Below are 15,629 nucleotides of genomic sequence, written 5' to 3'. Positions count from 1 at the left end.
AAATGTTAATGGAAACGTGAAGCTCTGGGGCCTGTAGCACAGCTACATATGAATATTGCTTCACATTCAGCATTTCAGAGCTGAAACAACCACAAACACAAAAAAAAAAAAACAAAAAAAAAACACCTAGAACAGAAGGCTAGAATCTCTACTGCTTTGTCCTATATCCCTGAGAAACATGACCACCTTTATGCTACATGGTCCTGTCTGCACAGGGGCAACTCTACGAATTCCTTAGCATCTTGGTCAGAGTTTTATTTTGTAATGAACAAAATAAGAGACTGAGCTTTGAATCTTGGTCATGTTTAGCCTTACAAAAATGCTAAGCCTGATGTAACATATAATTTGATCTGTGCTTCTTATTTACCTGTAGAACAGCAGCCAGCCTTCCTTTCTTGCAAAATGTATTTTTACATTTAAATAGCTTATATGCATCAGTACATTTAGCATTGTATATAATTATAAATATTCATTAGGTATAAAAATGAGAGCATATCTAATGATACAAATATCTATAACAGTACAAAATACATACAATTATATGTAAATCATATCATGTATCATTTTGCTAATTAGTCCTACAGCATATTTTCTGTTTATGTAAAAAAAAGAAAATAGGAAAAAGTCTATTGCATGTATGAAACTTTTTCCAGACTTAAACACTTAAAAATGTCTTTACATGTTGTGTTCATGGTAATAAAGTAATCCTACTCGAATAGCAAAATTGGTATCAGATTTCTTCAGACAACTGAATTGGGCTGAGTTATGGCTTAGAAAGGTAGTGCCATAACTCAAGGCCACAGGAGACTGTTACTTCCCTGAAAAAGAATTTGAGAGTTGCAAGAGTATTCCCAATGCAGAATAGGCATTGCCGTGGTCGTTCTTCCACTTGGAGGTGGAAGGTAAACCCTTGCACACATCCAGGGCCCTTCATCATTGGTTGGTTCCATGAGGAACAAAGCATCTCAGTTAAAGCTTTATGGGAATGTAAAAGAAGAATCTCTTTCATCCTGCTGTTTTGCAAAGTTTACTTACTACACAGCTCAGAAAGTAAACCTAAATATCCTAAAACCTAAATGTCTCTTCTTGCTTCCAAAAGTGCTGATCAAGCACATACTCATTTTATGTTTAATTACATGATGTTGCAAGAAGTCATGAAATTTTCCTGGGAAGAGTTTAGGATGTGAAGGAGTTCCTGCAAAGCAAAGTGTTGTTGAAATATTTACTGTTACTTTATTTGTTTTTGAATATACTCTATGTGTTTGAAAAAGTGCCCTAGAAATATTTATTTTTAAAATATTTTATTAGAAGTATTTCTTTCTGGAAACCAAGGCTGTCTCATGTCAGCTGTGAATATTACAGAAGAAGGAAAAAGAGACAAGGTTTTAGTATTTTTTTTTTTAATCCCATCATGCCATCTCCTGCCTTATCTTTACACAAATGATACTGTAATAATTTAAATTCTGGTTAGACTCAGTTCAAAACCTTCTCATGAAACACTAATGAAAAGCCACCACATGTTCAATTAAATTATTTATATTTGTGGAAAGTGTCTGCCTTCTGAGATTATTTTAAGTCTTTTTATTGGAGGATTAAAACCTTTGCAACATCTTTATGAGAAGTTTCACCTGGTAGGAGTGAAGAACGTTTAAATACTGAGTTTTCCTCTGAGCAGGGAGGGAAAACATTTTCTTGCTATTGTGTGGTCTAATGCTTTATCATTTTCCCATGTTATAAATAGGTACTTTTTATCCCTAGAGAGAAGCTGTCAGAAAAGAGCGAGCCAGGTTTTCATATCTCTTGAGTATGCTATGAGGCTCAGTGGCCTAGTGTTTTCAAAAACAACCTGGGAGTTTCTCATTTTTTTGAGATCTTGGGACTTCTTTATAGTTACTGAAGTTCTGCCCATCTTAGGGTATTTGAGCATGCCTTGATGATGCTGTCATTTGCTAGGTCTGCTGTAGCACCACATCTCTGGGGGCCGGGATGTCAGGACTCAAGATTTATTAGCTCCTACCAAGCCACCAAGAAATAGGACAGCAGTGATGAAGACTCAAATAGAGAAAGCTCATTGCTCATCTATGCCTCATGCATGCCCTTGTCTGCCCTCAGAGTCACCTTTATCTCTCAGGGAACTTTGTGTGACAGTGACTCCCCAAAACCCAACCTTTTCTTTTGCTTTGCTTTAGTGTCTGAGGAATTGCAATTCAAAGATAAAACAAAAATAAAAGCAATTTGTAGTAGAGTTGGGTATGGTTTGGTTTGCTTTTGTTTCTTGTCCTTATTTTTCTCTTCCCCTGCCATTTATTTCCTTTTGTGTGAAATCAGTGGTAATGTCAGGTGCCAAGTGGATACTGGCAGAGGCTGATAGCCTTAAATTTTGCCAGAGCAGCAGCAGCACAGGTTCCCTGGGCTATCTTGCTGAATTTTGTTTGAGAGAAACCGTTATCTGTGTGTGAGAAGGTAGCACAGACTTTTGAAGAGAGTTTCAGTGAGCACCAGCTTCTGTCGTTACCTCTGCAGCGTTAGAAACAGACTGAGATTGCCAAACTTCTTTCATGTGGTCCACCAAAAAGCCATCACACAATCACTAGTCAGTGACAACCAACCTAGACTGGATTGCAGCCAGTCTTTCTTATTCTCTATTCTTGGTCCCCCAGGAGTTGCTGCCATTTTCTAGAAATTTCTGAATCTATTTCCTTTCCCTACCTGCATGGTTTTTCTGCTAAATTAAATTTAATCCATTCACTGCTATCGTTCACTTTGTCTTTCTGTCCTCATTTCTGAAATTGCAGTACCTTTGCAGAGTTGGAATTCTTTGCTTTTACTGATGACAGAATGAAGTTATATTTCTGACACATGCCTGTTTCTGAATCTTAAAGACAAAACCCCCTTTATAGGGCTGGATGACATGTGGTTTTCTGGCTGCCACTCAGAGGGGGAACATCTTGTCAGAGATCAGACTGTAAGCTTGTCTGCTAAAGATGCTGTCCCTAAGCACATTTTATATCCAAACTGAAAACACATGTAATTGCTAAACAAACTTGAATTTGTTTATTTTGTGATATACCAGCAGCTGTTTCCTTGTATGATGTCCAGGATTTCTCCAGCCAACCCTACTAATAGTGTAGAATTCTGCTTCCTTGGGTCAGTTTGCCTGCTTTATTTGTTTTCTTTTCTTGTCAGTCTCTTTTGGGGTGAGTTGTAGTCACTGAAAAAACTGCATTTTCCTAAAGGTTTATGCAGAACCGAGCAACTTATTTCAGGAATTAGGATGGAAAGAAAACCTGGTGTTCATTCAGTTAACAATACCAAAAGCAGTGGACCATGACATAGATTATTCCATTTCCAGCATACCCAATGGTAATATGGGTATGCGGAAATACGATCTAGTGGTCTCTTCCTAGGTGGATGCTTTGTACCCATGACATTGTGATCAGCTGAGGAAGGGTAGCTGCCTCAATCAGTTAGTTTCATCCTTCATTTTCTTACTGAAGAGAGCACACTTTGGTGTTTTGGTTTTTTTTTATCCTCATATAAGGGCATACTCAGTTTTGAGATGAGAGCTTCTTAGGCTCTCACTGGGGAGCAGAGCTCACCCACACATTCTTCATGTCCTGGAATTGGGCCCTTAATACTAAGCCAGAAACATCCAGAAGATCTGATGCAACTGTGCAGCATAAAGATGCTGGAAAACAACCCTTTGGCTTCAGTGAAGCCAAGATCTGTCCATATGTATTTGTTGACTATAACTGGGTTCTTTAGCCAAGTGTTGAATTTTATTACTCTTGTGAAACATGCAAGATGCTGGAAGTAGGCCAAAGCAGGGACACATACAGGTATAGATGGGGAGCTGCTTTTCACAAGCCAGCCAAAAAATTAATTAGTATGGGGTTTTTTGATAGTCCACTATCTTACTGCATTTATATGACCAAAAATTTACATGCAGAATGTAACATTTGGCTTGAAAGAGCCATTTTGTGCTTTCTCTAACATCATGTTTCTGTCTCCGTCAGAAACTTAGTATGTTTTGTTTGGCTTCCATTCCTAACAGAGTAAAACAAAAACTCTCGGAGAGGAGTTGTCTCTGTCAGTCTTCTAAATTGCTTGGTCATTGAGCAGTGTGTTTTATTGTAGCACTGTAGGTTTTCACATGAACCTTTAAAAAGAAAACAAACTGAAAAAAATCCCACCATGTTAATAGTATAGTAAACAACTAAAATGAGAATGCTTGTCTCCTCTGCTATTCTTTCCTCTCTCTGCTGCTGAAGATATATTCCCCTCTTTCTAGCACTGGGCATTGAGAGAATGACTGTAAGTGGCAATCAGGTGATCTAAAGATGTGCCATATTCTGTTTCTTACTTTATAGCTATTCTAATTAAAATATATTTGGTATGATTGTATTTTGCTATAGCATAGAATACATATTGACACAGTTAATCCTGATACAGTTGAACTCTACCATTTCTTAAATTAGTATTTCTCCAAAAGAGAAAAGTCCTGAAATTCCTGAATATCACCAGTAGCAGTTTCATAGCACCACATGGATCCCCTGCTCAAGCAGAAGTGTTTATCCCCTATAACCAAGATTGACGGAAAGAAACTAACCACAACAATTGCTTGTTGTTTGTTTTATAAAGATTTATGCTTTACTTTGCATACAAGGTATGTTCATAAAAAGTGCATAAAGCACTTCATAAATAATTAAACACTGTGGCTTATCTAAGTCCAGCAATTCAATGACATGCATATAACTTATATTTAATGTCTTTTAACTCTTCTGGATGTTTCTGGTACAGAATCATGCAAATAGTGTGCAATATATGAATTTCATAAATCACATTTACAACTTTTTAAATTATTTTTTATACAGCTCTCTTTTTTGTTAAATAAGAATGCAACTGTAATAAGAGATTTCACTGTGTACCTGGTGCTAAAATTAACATCAACAAAAAAGAAAATCCAATTATGTAGTTTTGAGGATTGAGCGTAAGTGTACGTATATGTGTCAAGTTCAAGAATTCTTGTATTTTCTTACCACATTCAACCACATATATGTCTGACAATATTCTAAAAGTTATTACTGTATTTTATCTTTAGTGCAATGTAAAGAGTCTTTTTCAGATAGTGTTTGTAATCATCATCTTTATTTGAAAGTTATAAAAAATAGCAATATAAACACAGAGTGAAATTATAACATAGAGGATAGTGTAAGCATAAGTGAAGAAACACGGAGTAAAATAATTGCTAGAAGTCTTAATTAAGATGAGAACAGGCAGTCTTAATGAAAAATAAAGGCTCATCAGTACATCAGTTGTCACAGTCAGTCTGATTTAAGCACTTGCAGAGCCACTGAGCTGAAAACATTTTTTAGAGCATAATACAATGGAGAGGTCATTGTATCGGGCTGAACATTTTGCAGAACAGCACTATTAAGAGATTTCTGATAACTAGATGGCAGACTGGGCTAATGTGGTAGACTTACACCCAAATCTCTTCTAGCCCAGGAACAAAAATGAATGTGAATTGTGGGTCATGTAACAATGTCTGCCATTCTCCCATGAACAATCTTTTGTAAGTGAAAGTAAGAGAAAATCCAGGAATGCAATAGGAGAGAGTTTCTCAAGTCATATCTAAAACACTGAGAGAGGATTTAAGTTAATTAGATTAGTGTTTTCCTTAAGTGGCATTTCTCTTTCTGTTTATATTTTCCATTGGATTCTGGTTTGCTCTCTTTTTATTAGGTGAATTTGCTGAGAATGCGTCTGTGTTTGAAAAGTTTCTTTTGCTGCCTGCCAGCACTGCCAAAGAGAATATGCAACCATTTTTGTGCTGGCCTTAGAGACTACCTTGAGTAGCAGCATATAGATTTAAGATACTGCTTTTCTTAACAGCTAACATAAAAAACCTAGAACCTTTAAACGCTGGACACTTTAGTGTCATGACAATGAAGTAAGGATTTTTTGGTGCACAGAGTTCACTTTTAACAACATTTAGTATTTCCCTTGATTTAGGAACTATGGTTTTCATTTGATTCATAGCCACATCAGTTCTAGAAGCTGGGACACACATACCACTGCAAAAATCAAGAGAAGCAGCTAGGGGCAATTTCTTGTGTTCAGACCCAGGGTGATGTCATTGCACTCACGATGTGAGAGAGAGTGGGGGCCACAAGTCAGTGCAGTAAAAATTGTAGTTCTGCAAATAGTTCCTGGCTGAGTCTCAGATGGAAGATCCATTGCCTGATATTTTGTGCAGGCTGAGCTTCCCCTCTCTTCCCTGGTTCTGCATTACATTGGTCAGCTCTAGGAAGGAGCAACATGTGAAACACAGGGCAGTCCTCTTGGTGCTGGGGCCCCTCTGCTGAACTGGGTCTTATGGTGATTAAGAGAAAAACTTCAAACATATTTAAATGAGCAGAAGAATCCCAAACAATTTTTCCATGATCGTGGTTTTTTTTACTTGAATTACTGGTTTTTTAGTTATTTCTACAAATCAATCTGTTTGGCTTTGATTGTGCCATTTTGGACCATATCCTACTAAAGAGACTACTGAAAAAAATAATTTTAGGAGTATTTGTCTCTCCTATTTATATATATCATAAAAGGTTCAGTATTATCTGAACAGACAGCTTGCAAAAAAAGTATATTATTCATAAATCCTTTATATATGTAGATTGATACATGGATGTCTGGCCAACTGTTGCATTTGCTGAAAAATTAAAATTTCAAATTATTAAAACTATTTGCAAATTAGCACAAGTTTGTTTTTAAACATTTTTAAACAAGCTAAAATAGGTATTTGCTGCATTTTTATCTAAATATTTTTTCAGGCTTAAGCAAAATTTTGTTCAGGATTTTTTTTTTTTTTTTTAATTCTTAGGGTTTGGAAAAAAATACTAAAATAAAAATGAGAAGTTTTGTTGTGGATGAGCTCCTGCTCTTGTCTGATAAATAATGGTCTTTAATTTCATCAGAAAACTGATGTTTACTGAAATAATGGTTTTCAAGTGTAGGAGATTTTTGTGGTGTTCTTCTGCAGCTAAACATGGAACTCAAATATTTTTTCTACAGCTCCAACTGCTTAATGAATACAATAACTGAGATGATTAATACTGCAACTGAAATACTGTGCTCTTACACACAAATACCAGCTTAATATTCTGCTTTATCTTCAACTTTTGCTTCAAAATGCGGTAATTGTGATCTTTGATTTCCCCTGATATTTTTAGCAGTGTGCAGATTCTGTCTTCCAAGTGATTTTAACAATGGCAGATATTCAGTATCTTTAAGTAAATACTGAAAATCACTTGCTTCATTACACTTCTGGGCCTTTAAATATCTTCTTTCATCTAATTCCTCTCTTCTCATTACCTCAGCAGTGTGACTCAATCAGCCATGTGTTATCTTTCCCAGATCCTTTTCTGAACATGGTGTAGTGTGCAGGAATGCAGTTTGTCAAACACATTGTGTCTGAAATCCTTTGTTGGGAGAAGTGGAGAGAAAGAGATTATAAAATGCCTCAAAAACATTCAATAAGGCTGTTCCCAGGTTTCTTATATCTGTTCCGGCAAACAAAACATTCGTACCTCACTTCGATCTATGGTATAGTGTATAGTTTATAGTGTGTAGTATGTATTGTATCTTCCAATAACATCTGTTGTTCATGCTGCAGTTTACAGAGAGTAATGTTATTTTGTGCTTTGGCAAATTTTTAAACTCATCAAGGCCAATAAAGAGGAGAATTTAGAAGACAGACATGTATGTGTTTAGACAGCCAGTATAATACTGGTTTTCAAAGGCAGTGAGATTTGAGATCCTGATATTTTTGGTAGGAGAAATGAGCAAAAATACCTTGGTAATGCGTGTTTTTCATTGCTTTGCTAATATAAACCTTTCTGAGGTAAGTTGAGCAGTGCAAATAACTCCTGAAGCTCTTAGCTTCTGTCAACCTGAGGGAATCCCTGGCTGACTTTCTGTGGCATTTCATCCTCAGAAGTTTCTACCCAAAGTTTCTTAGTAGCTGATTTATGCACTAACTTGTGTTCAATTAAAAATGATTTTGTATCCAGAGAAACTTTTGCTCAGTGTGAGACCAGCTTCAGCCTAAAGGCAGTTTGTGTAGATGCCAGGGTGGCAGGTATGTTTCTGTTTGTGTAAGAATAAAAAGGGATGGCAGTGATTGTTTTTACCTTTGGAAGCAAAACCTTTGCAACAGCCCTGAAGAAAACATTTCTTTACAGTTCATTGTCACTGTAGGTTTAAGTTGAATATTCTACACTGGAGCTGTTTTGGGAAATTATCCCAGAATAGGTAACAGTAGCCATGTTCCAAAGTGACAAATGAGTTGGTGAGTCCATAGTGATGTTGCATGCACCAACATTTTGGAGAATACACACTGTTTTCACAGTAGTAAGCCAAGTTACACTGAATTCTCTGTCAGTGTACTCTCAGAAAATTTGTCTCTCCTTTCCAGGTCAGATATCCAAAGGGAAGTCTGAGAAGGGCTTTGTAATGCAAATCTGGCTTGCCTTCGTTCACACAAGGAGTGCTAGATGCTGACCCATAAGGACTGAGTTCAAGATTTCTGTGAATATGTGGGGTTTGAATTAACTCATTAATGAAAGTGTCCAAGAGCATAAGGCGCATTCAGTATCTAAATCACTTACATGGTTTGGAAAGCTAAAATTAGCCTTATAATGATTAAGAGAGACCTGGTTGATACTATGCCTTGGCATAAACAGTAACAGGAATCCACCTATTGCACTTGGATGTTTGTTGAACAGCTCTTACACTTTGTTTAATATACTGAAAGAGAAAAGTGGTAGTAGGTTTGTTGGAGATGGGCTACACCAACAGTGGATGACACAGATAATTGAGATGTATAACAAATAGCAAAGAAACAGATCCAAGCAAAAGTGCTAGGATGTGATCTTTGGTAGATTCTGTGTATTAGAAAATATAAAACACATTAACAGACAGATGAAAATGTGCCAGACAGTAATGATTAAATTTATACAAGGTAAAAATAACAGTGAGGCCAGTTATTTAACTCTGGTAATTACCTGTGGGACAGATAACTTCCTGGAGTATCCTTTAAATCCATGAAGTTTTGGTGAAAGATTAGAATATGGATATGGGATAGGGGGTTCATATAAGCAACAGAGGCACTCTATATTCCACAGTAGTACTCACTGCATTTGCCCCGGAGGAGTTTTGTCCTTTATTACACTGTTTTGTTGATTGTATACCTTTTTTCAGCTTCATTCTTTTGGCTTGTGAAACACAGTCCAGAGGCAAAATAAAAATTACAATTAAAATTACTGGAGAACTGGATGCGTATAATTATTTTATAATTTTATTTCAGTACTGATGTTTTCCATTTCTCTTTCCTTTTTTCTTACAGAGGGTATGAACTGTATGAATAAAGATCATGGGTGTGCACACATCTGCCGGGAGACACCCAAAGGTGGGGTTGCCTGTGAATGTAGGCCTGGCTTTGAACTTGCCAAAAACCAGAAGGACTGCAAATGTAGGTAGATGAAGATTAAATTTCAAATGCCTCAAAATGTCTTATTTTCTTCATTGTTGTTATTTTTCAGAAACAAGAAATCAACTTTGTTTTGGCCAAAGGTGATTTGTAATTTTAGTAGTGTGGGTTTGCTGTAGAAAGTGCACTTGGGATGGATAAGAGGGACTGAATAATAGAATGTTGGCTGTGACTCTGTTGGCAATGGTAGCAACTTTTCTACCTTCCTATCAATGCAGAAAAGTGAGGGGAGCCAGGCTTTCCTTGTAAAAATAAAATAAATAAAGCATAGAGGATTCTGGCTTGCAGTATTTTGAAGGTCCACCATAAGAGATCCATTGATAAATCTAGTAATGGATCTAATGATAAACCCACTAAAGCTATCAAATTAAGAATGTGAATTCCTCTTTTTTAAAGACTAGAAATGTTTGCTCTAGTCCTGATTCTGCTGCCCACAGACTACTTTTTTTTTTTTTTATTACTTGGAAAACAGGCAGCTGTGTCTTCAAAGGAAAACCCTGAGTGATGCATACTCAAAGCTGGGATGATGAAGTTGTAGGTACTCATTAGCCCACAAAATTGGAAATTGTTTTATGCAGGTTAAAATAATTGACTCTCCGTGACTTAGCACTGATTACAAAGGAAGAAGCATGTCTTTCTCATGGCTTCAGTGAGTGTTAGATCTGACTCCTGATATCTTGCTTTCCTGCTTGGTAGCTTTGAGAGAGACAAAAAAAAAAAAAGAAAAAAAGGAAGTGCATTAAATGACATGAAACATGTTTTGTGCTTTCCATAGGGCCAGTATTTTTGTGATAGTTTTTCTTCCACTTCAGTTTTTTAATTCATTAGATCTGTGTAAACACGCTTAGGTGATATTAGTTCCCGAGTACAAGGTCAAAAGAATCATCTCTGAGTATTATCAAGAAATGCCACAGGATATTGTATAGACTGATTGCTCCTCGGTTTTAAGAGGCTACACAAGGCCAAAGGCAAAAGCACAGAGAAAAATTGCCTTCATGGTAATTTTCATTCTCAGTGTTTATTAGAAATGAACATTGTGTGCTGTTAATTGCAGTGCAACATCAGCTGTATTGGTAAAGTGGGAGAGGATGTTTATTTATGTTGTTTATTATTTGTTTCCACAAACTCATACATTCCTTAGGAATTATATCACCCTTTTTCATAATGAGATGGTGGCAGGAGGATTAGAGTTTTTCCTAGAACAATGTTTCTAAATGCCTCAAGGTTTAATAGAATGAAAAACTTGAATTTATCCTGTGCCCTGTGGTGTTTAAATTATAGTGGAAGTATAATGAACTTTTGCTGGCAGACCTGTAAGTGGGGATGGTGAGTTTTTCAAGGCTGCAGAGCTTGCTGCAAAGTACACCTAAACCCACAGCACATTCACAAATATGTTCCATAGTCTTATTTAAAATAAACGTGCTTCTAGCCCTCCCAAATGCAAAGAAGTAGAACGCTGTAGCCAAATAGCCTGGGACGATAATTGTGAGATTACAGCAGGCTATTTAGAAAGGTCTAGTTCTGAAACAAAATCTTCACTTTTAAAAAAAAGCTTTTTCACAGCTAACTGTTTCAGTGGAATTGGCTTAAATCTTGAGCTGCAGCTTTGTAAAGACTGAGTAGAACTGTGCCAGAGAGCTGAAGAGTCACTTGCCCTTTGTCAGCCTGGACTAGGTCTGTAGCCCTGTATACCAGGGACTGGTAGGATTTGATATATCAGTATCCCTGTATCCCTCTCAATTTTTCTGATCTGTCATAGTCCTTCCAGGAGACTCTGCCTTTAAGGGTTTGTCACAGCTTGCTTCTCTGTTTTCTCATGTGAACAAGTGGCAAAAAACCAATACCTCACTAGTGAATTTTTATCAGGCAGTTTGCAACTGAATCAGAATACTGGGTGAGGTTTTCAGATGTATTGGCCCAAGTTCACTAGTAATAAGACGTGTTCCTGAGAGGAAAAAAATATGTTAATTTTAGTTAGAAAGCATGAAAAATTGGAGGGAGACTCCCTACTTTTTATGCATGCATTACAAGATTGTCGATGATCTTAAGGTCTTTTCCAACCCTAACTATTCTATGATTCTATGATTACATCCTAATTACATGATCCCACATCACCCGATCATATCATTGCATGCTAATAAGGCGGTAACTATTGGTGTCTTGCTTCCTTCACTATATACCATGGTCAGTGCTCATTAAACAGGCTTTTGTTCATTAGCTTCCTCTCCATAATTCAGTGTCATGCCTTTCCTGCTGCACAGAATTTAAACCCTATTGTGAACATAAAAGTTTAAATTTCCTCCTGGATTTTCCCGTGATACTCATTAATATCAAAGTGCTTTGTAGGCATTGGTAATGTATTTTCAGAACATTCTTGTCAAGTTAAAAAGTATTAGTTTTCCTGTCTTATAAATGGAAAATGAATATAAAGATGTTAATGTCAAAGTCATTTAGTAGTGATAAATCATTAATGAGAAACACTCAGAACCCAGCTCAGCATTTATAGCACTTTAGTATGATCAAAGCCAAGCTCCCAGTAGCTCCAGCTGTAGTTGCAAATGCCATGAAGAAAGGAGTATAATATTAGTAACCTGTAATAGATGGGATTCAAGTGACTTGCCAAGCCCTAAATAGTAATTCTGTAGCAGGGCAAAACTGTGTAAGAGTTTTTATGGCTGTGTTCAGTGTCTGAACAAGCGCATGCATTCTTGGCAGTCCCTTTCTGATTTGCTACTCATTCTGTAGCAAGTGAGACAAGATGCTCCACCTGTTTCCACAGACCTGACATTACCCAACTCCTGCACTATGATAGGAGTATTTTCTGCATTTGTCATTAAGGTTGGTTATCCTGGTACAATAAGTCTGTGTACTAAAAGTCTGGTATTTTGTAGCTTTTGAGTGCTTAATTTTTCAGCCTTAAAGGTTTCTTAGTGTAATTTTTAAATATGCACCCTCACATGGCCCAACATGCCAGGAAAACAAAAGCATTGAGGCTGGAAAGGACCTCAAGAGGTCATCTAGAAATACACCAAGCAGAATCATATAGATCCATACACAGTTCCTGAGAAGAGCTGCATCTTTTAGATCAAAAGTAGTGGCAAACCACCATCTTCTGTGTACACAAGCCATTAGGAGAATATGCTTTGCCAGTGATTTTCATAGATATTTGCTGGCAGCAGAAACAACAGACTTAGGCATAGTGAATTTGGTTCCAGATTATAGTGGAAAAACAGGGGAAATGAGCTTTTTTTTCTATATCTGTATAAGATTTTCAGATCCCACCCCTGAGCATGATTGCATTAGAAATTTTTTGATACACTGATTTTTTTTTCCCCAAACATAAACAAGCCAAGACAAAACCAAGACATTTTTTGTTAATCTCAGTGTTAGCTGGACCAGTTTAGCTGAAAAATGAAAAAGGGGAAAGCTAAAGTAGATACACATACCTGCAAATTGCAGCCTAAAAGAGTTATAAACAAGTAAAAGCTGAATCTTTTAATCAAAATGCTATATAAGCTTAACTACAACTATTTCTATCTTACCCCTCCAATAATGATGGTACAAATGAGCAGGAGGGCTAGTGCTAAGCAATTCTAAAAGTCCTGACAAGGATGTTTATAGTAAAATTCTGTCCCACCTATGCCAAGTGGCAGCTTTTCAGCTCCTGCTGGCAGTGTTCTCATGCAACTATTTGCTCTCAGAATGAAGGTCTCCAGAATGTTAAGAATGTAAGGCCATAGTAGAATGAATAATGCAATCAATATTGTGTGCACAGCTTTATAACATAGAAATAAATGCCTATATATTTATATAAATTATATATTTAATCCTATTTAATAAAAAAAGTAGTGCAGTTTTAAATTTCTCTGGAATTACAATGTGCTGGTTTAAGCCATAGCAGAAAGCCATGCTACAAAACCAAAAGATCTGTCTTGTTGCAAATTCTGTGGCATCTGAGCCACAGTACATGTTTCAGTTCACATGCAGACAAGATCAGGACATCATTTTTAGAGGATTTTTGAGTTGGTGGCTACTACATACTGGATTTAATAATTGGCCATATGTTTTCAAATACTCCTTCTCATGGGCATGTGGGATGGAAGAAACCAGAAAAAGGATTATATGAAAGTTGAGAGAAACACTGACAGCAGGATTTAGGCTGCAGAGTGAGGCTGAATTCTGGTATTTTCTATCTTCTGGAGTATCACTATAATTATTTAGTGGAATACTTACATTAAAATTGATTTTGTTCTTTGAGATGTCATTCGTTTTCCAGACAGTTGTTTCTTGTCTTTCATCAGCAAAATGTCATTTCAAGATTAGTCATTTTATTTCTATGGATGTAAGCGCTGGCCCACATGCAAAGCTGTCTCTTAGGAGTGTTTAGCTCAGCCCAGTGAAATTGTATAGATGCTGCTGCTTACATGATGAGCAGGTGGACAGTTAGGGAGATCATGCCATGCTGCCAGCCTGCAGGCCCTGAAAGGGAGCTCTCCAGTTCAAGAGCCTCAGCATTGTAGTCAATGAAAAGAATTAATCCAGTCTGAAGATGCTTTGAAGCACCAGTGTTAGGGATTCAGCTCAGGGTGATCCCCCCATAGCTCTTCATTCATAGCAGAAGCAGTGCTGGGAAAACACACTGGTAACTTGGCCACCAGCATTACACAGCTGGTATGCATCTTTGTAGGGCTTATGTGCTGTTCCTACTCACGTTTGTAGGCAACACAAGCAAAGCCTTTTCTATGAGACATTGGTTTTAGCCAGTTTTACAGTGGTATTTCTCCCAGTATGGGGAAGAGCCCAGAATTTTGATTGCGCTTAAGACATGCACTAATGCTGAAGCAGTGTCAAAAGCAATAGTCTTATTCTGTTTTTAAGTCTGCTATGTTGGGGATAAGTATATCTGAGTTCTAACAGATACATATATATTCTCCTTTGTTGGGAAAAAAAAGTAGTATTTTCCATCTCCTTCATTATAAAATGATTTATAATAGTTGAAGATGAAGTGTGTCAGAATCTACCATTTTGCCTCTTTTTATTTGCCCCTTTAATGTCACAGACTCTGAATGAGCACACAGCCTTCTGCAAAGCTGTAGAGTCCAAATTTATCAGAAATAATTTTTAAAAGAACACTGAGTTTTTTCATTACTTTAATGCTTTCTGACAAAAATGGAGTAGATCTGGATGTCCCTTTGCTTCTGAATAATTTTGGTTTTCTTCCTCTAAGAGAAACTACTCACTATGTAACAACTGCCACAGAATTGAGACTGGAAGAAAATTGAAATGACATATTTCACAACTGGATTTTGTACCAATTTAACCTGCAGAGCTGTCAAGCTTCAGAATTTTGGCTCAAGTTGCTTAAAATAAATAAATTGTAGTCTAGACAGTAATTCAAATCCTTCAAAAACGTGATTTACTAATATTCGTATGAGACAGGAAAAGGAACTGACCTACGTCTGTGTTCATTGACTAGGTATATAACAGGAACCAGCAACTTTAGTGTACGAAACTGTAAAAGGAGTGTGTGATTCTGCAGGATTTACTATAAACCGCATCAATCTAGTGTGATTTTTATAGACAAATATAGTAAGGAAAAGTCCCTCATATTATGTGGATAGGAGTGACCGTCTTAAGGTATTTTCATCTCTGCCAGCAGAGGCTTTCAGCAAGGAATGCCAAAAATAACCACTGCAGTCTAGTTATTTAAAAGACTCACTTTGTTGCTGATTGCACTTTAAAATCCACAATAAAAATACTGTTGGCTAGAAATGTATTTAAACATCTTGCATAAACAACATCTTTAAGTTAATTTGTGATGGCACTGCAGTCCAACAGGAGTAGAAACATTGAATGAACCTCCACATAGTCCAAGAGCCACACGGGGTCAAGAAGTAGGGGAGGATAGGTTAGGAGAAATTACTGTATCCTGGATTAGTTCTTCCCAGTACTGTGGATATTGTAAGCAGCTGCTTTCTGTACCACTTACTGCCCCTGCTTGATCACATCCCAGGCATAGTTGGCAGAAGAGAGCTCATGTTTGCCATCAGGCTACACCCAGCCAATTCAAACAACCCCT

At 37.0% G+C, this 15,629-nt stretch overlaps 1 protein-coding gene across 5 annotated transcripts in view; it reads left to right on the top strand.

Moving 5' to 3' along the window:
• The window catches only part of SCUBE1 (signal peptide, CUB domain and EGF like domain containing 1), a 209,482-nt gene that overhangs the window by 95,502 nt on the left and 98,351 nt on the right, over nucleotides 1–15,629 (top strand). For all 5 annotated transcript variants that reach the window (XM_062634872.1, XM_062634870.1, XM_062634869.1 and 2 more), the window contains one exon: nucleotides 9,407–9,532. In XM_062634872.1, coding sequence (XP_062490856.1) covers nucleotides 9,407–9,532 — 126 coding nt within the window. The remainder of the gene's footprint in view (nucleotides 1–9,406; nucleotides 9,533–15,629) is intronic.

Source organism: Pezoporus occidentalis, unplaced genomic scaffold (genome assembly GCF_034315485.1).
Source record: "Pezoporus occidentalis ecotype Australia unplaced genomic scaffold, CSIRO_AGI_Poc_V1 ctg44, whole genome shotgun sequence".
Lineage (NCBI taxonomy): Eukaryota > Metazoa > Chordata > Aves > Psittaciformes > Psittacidae > Pezoporus > Pezoporus occidentalis.
The sequence above is the reverse complement of the archived record's forward strand: the minus strand, read 5'-3'. Positions and strand labels throughout refer to the sequence as shown.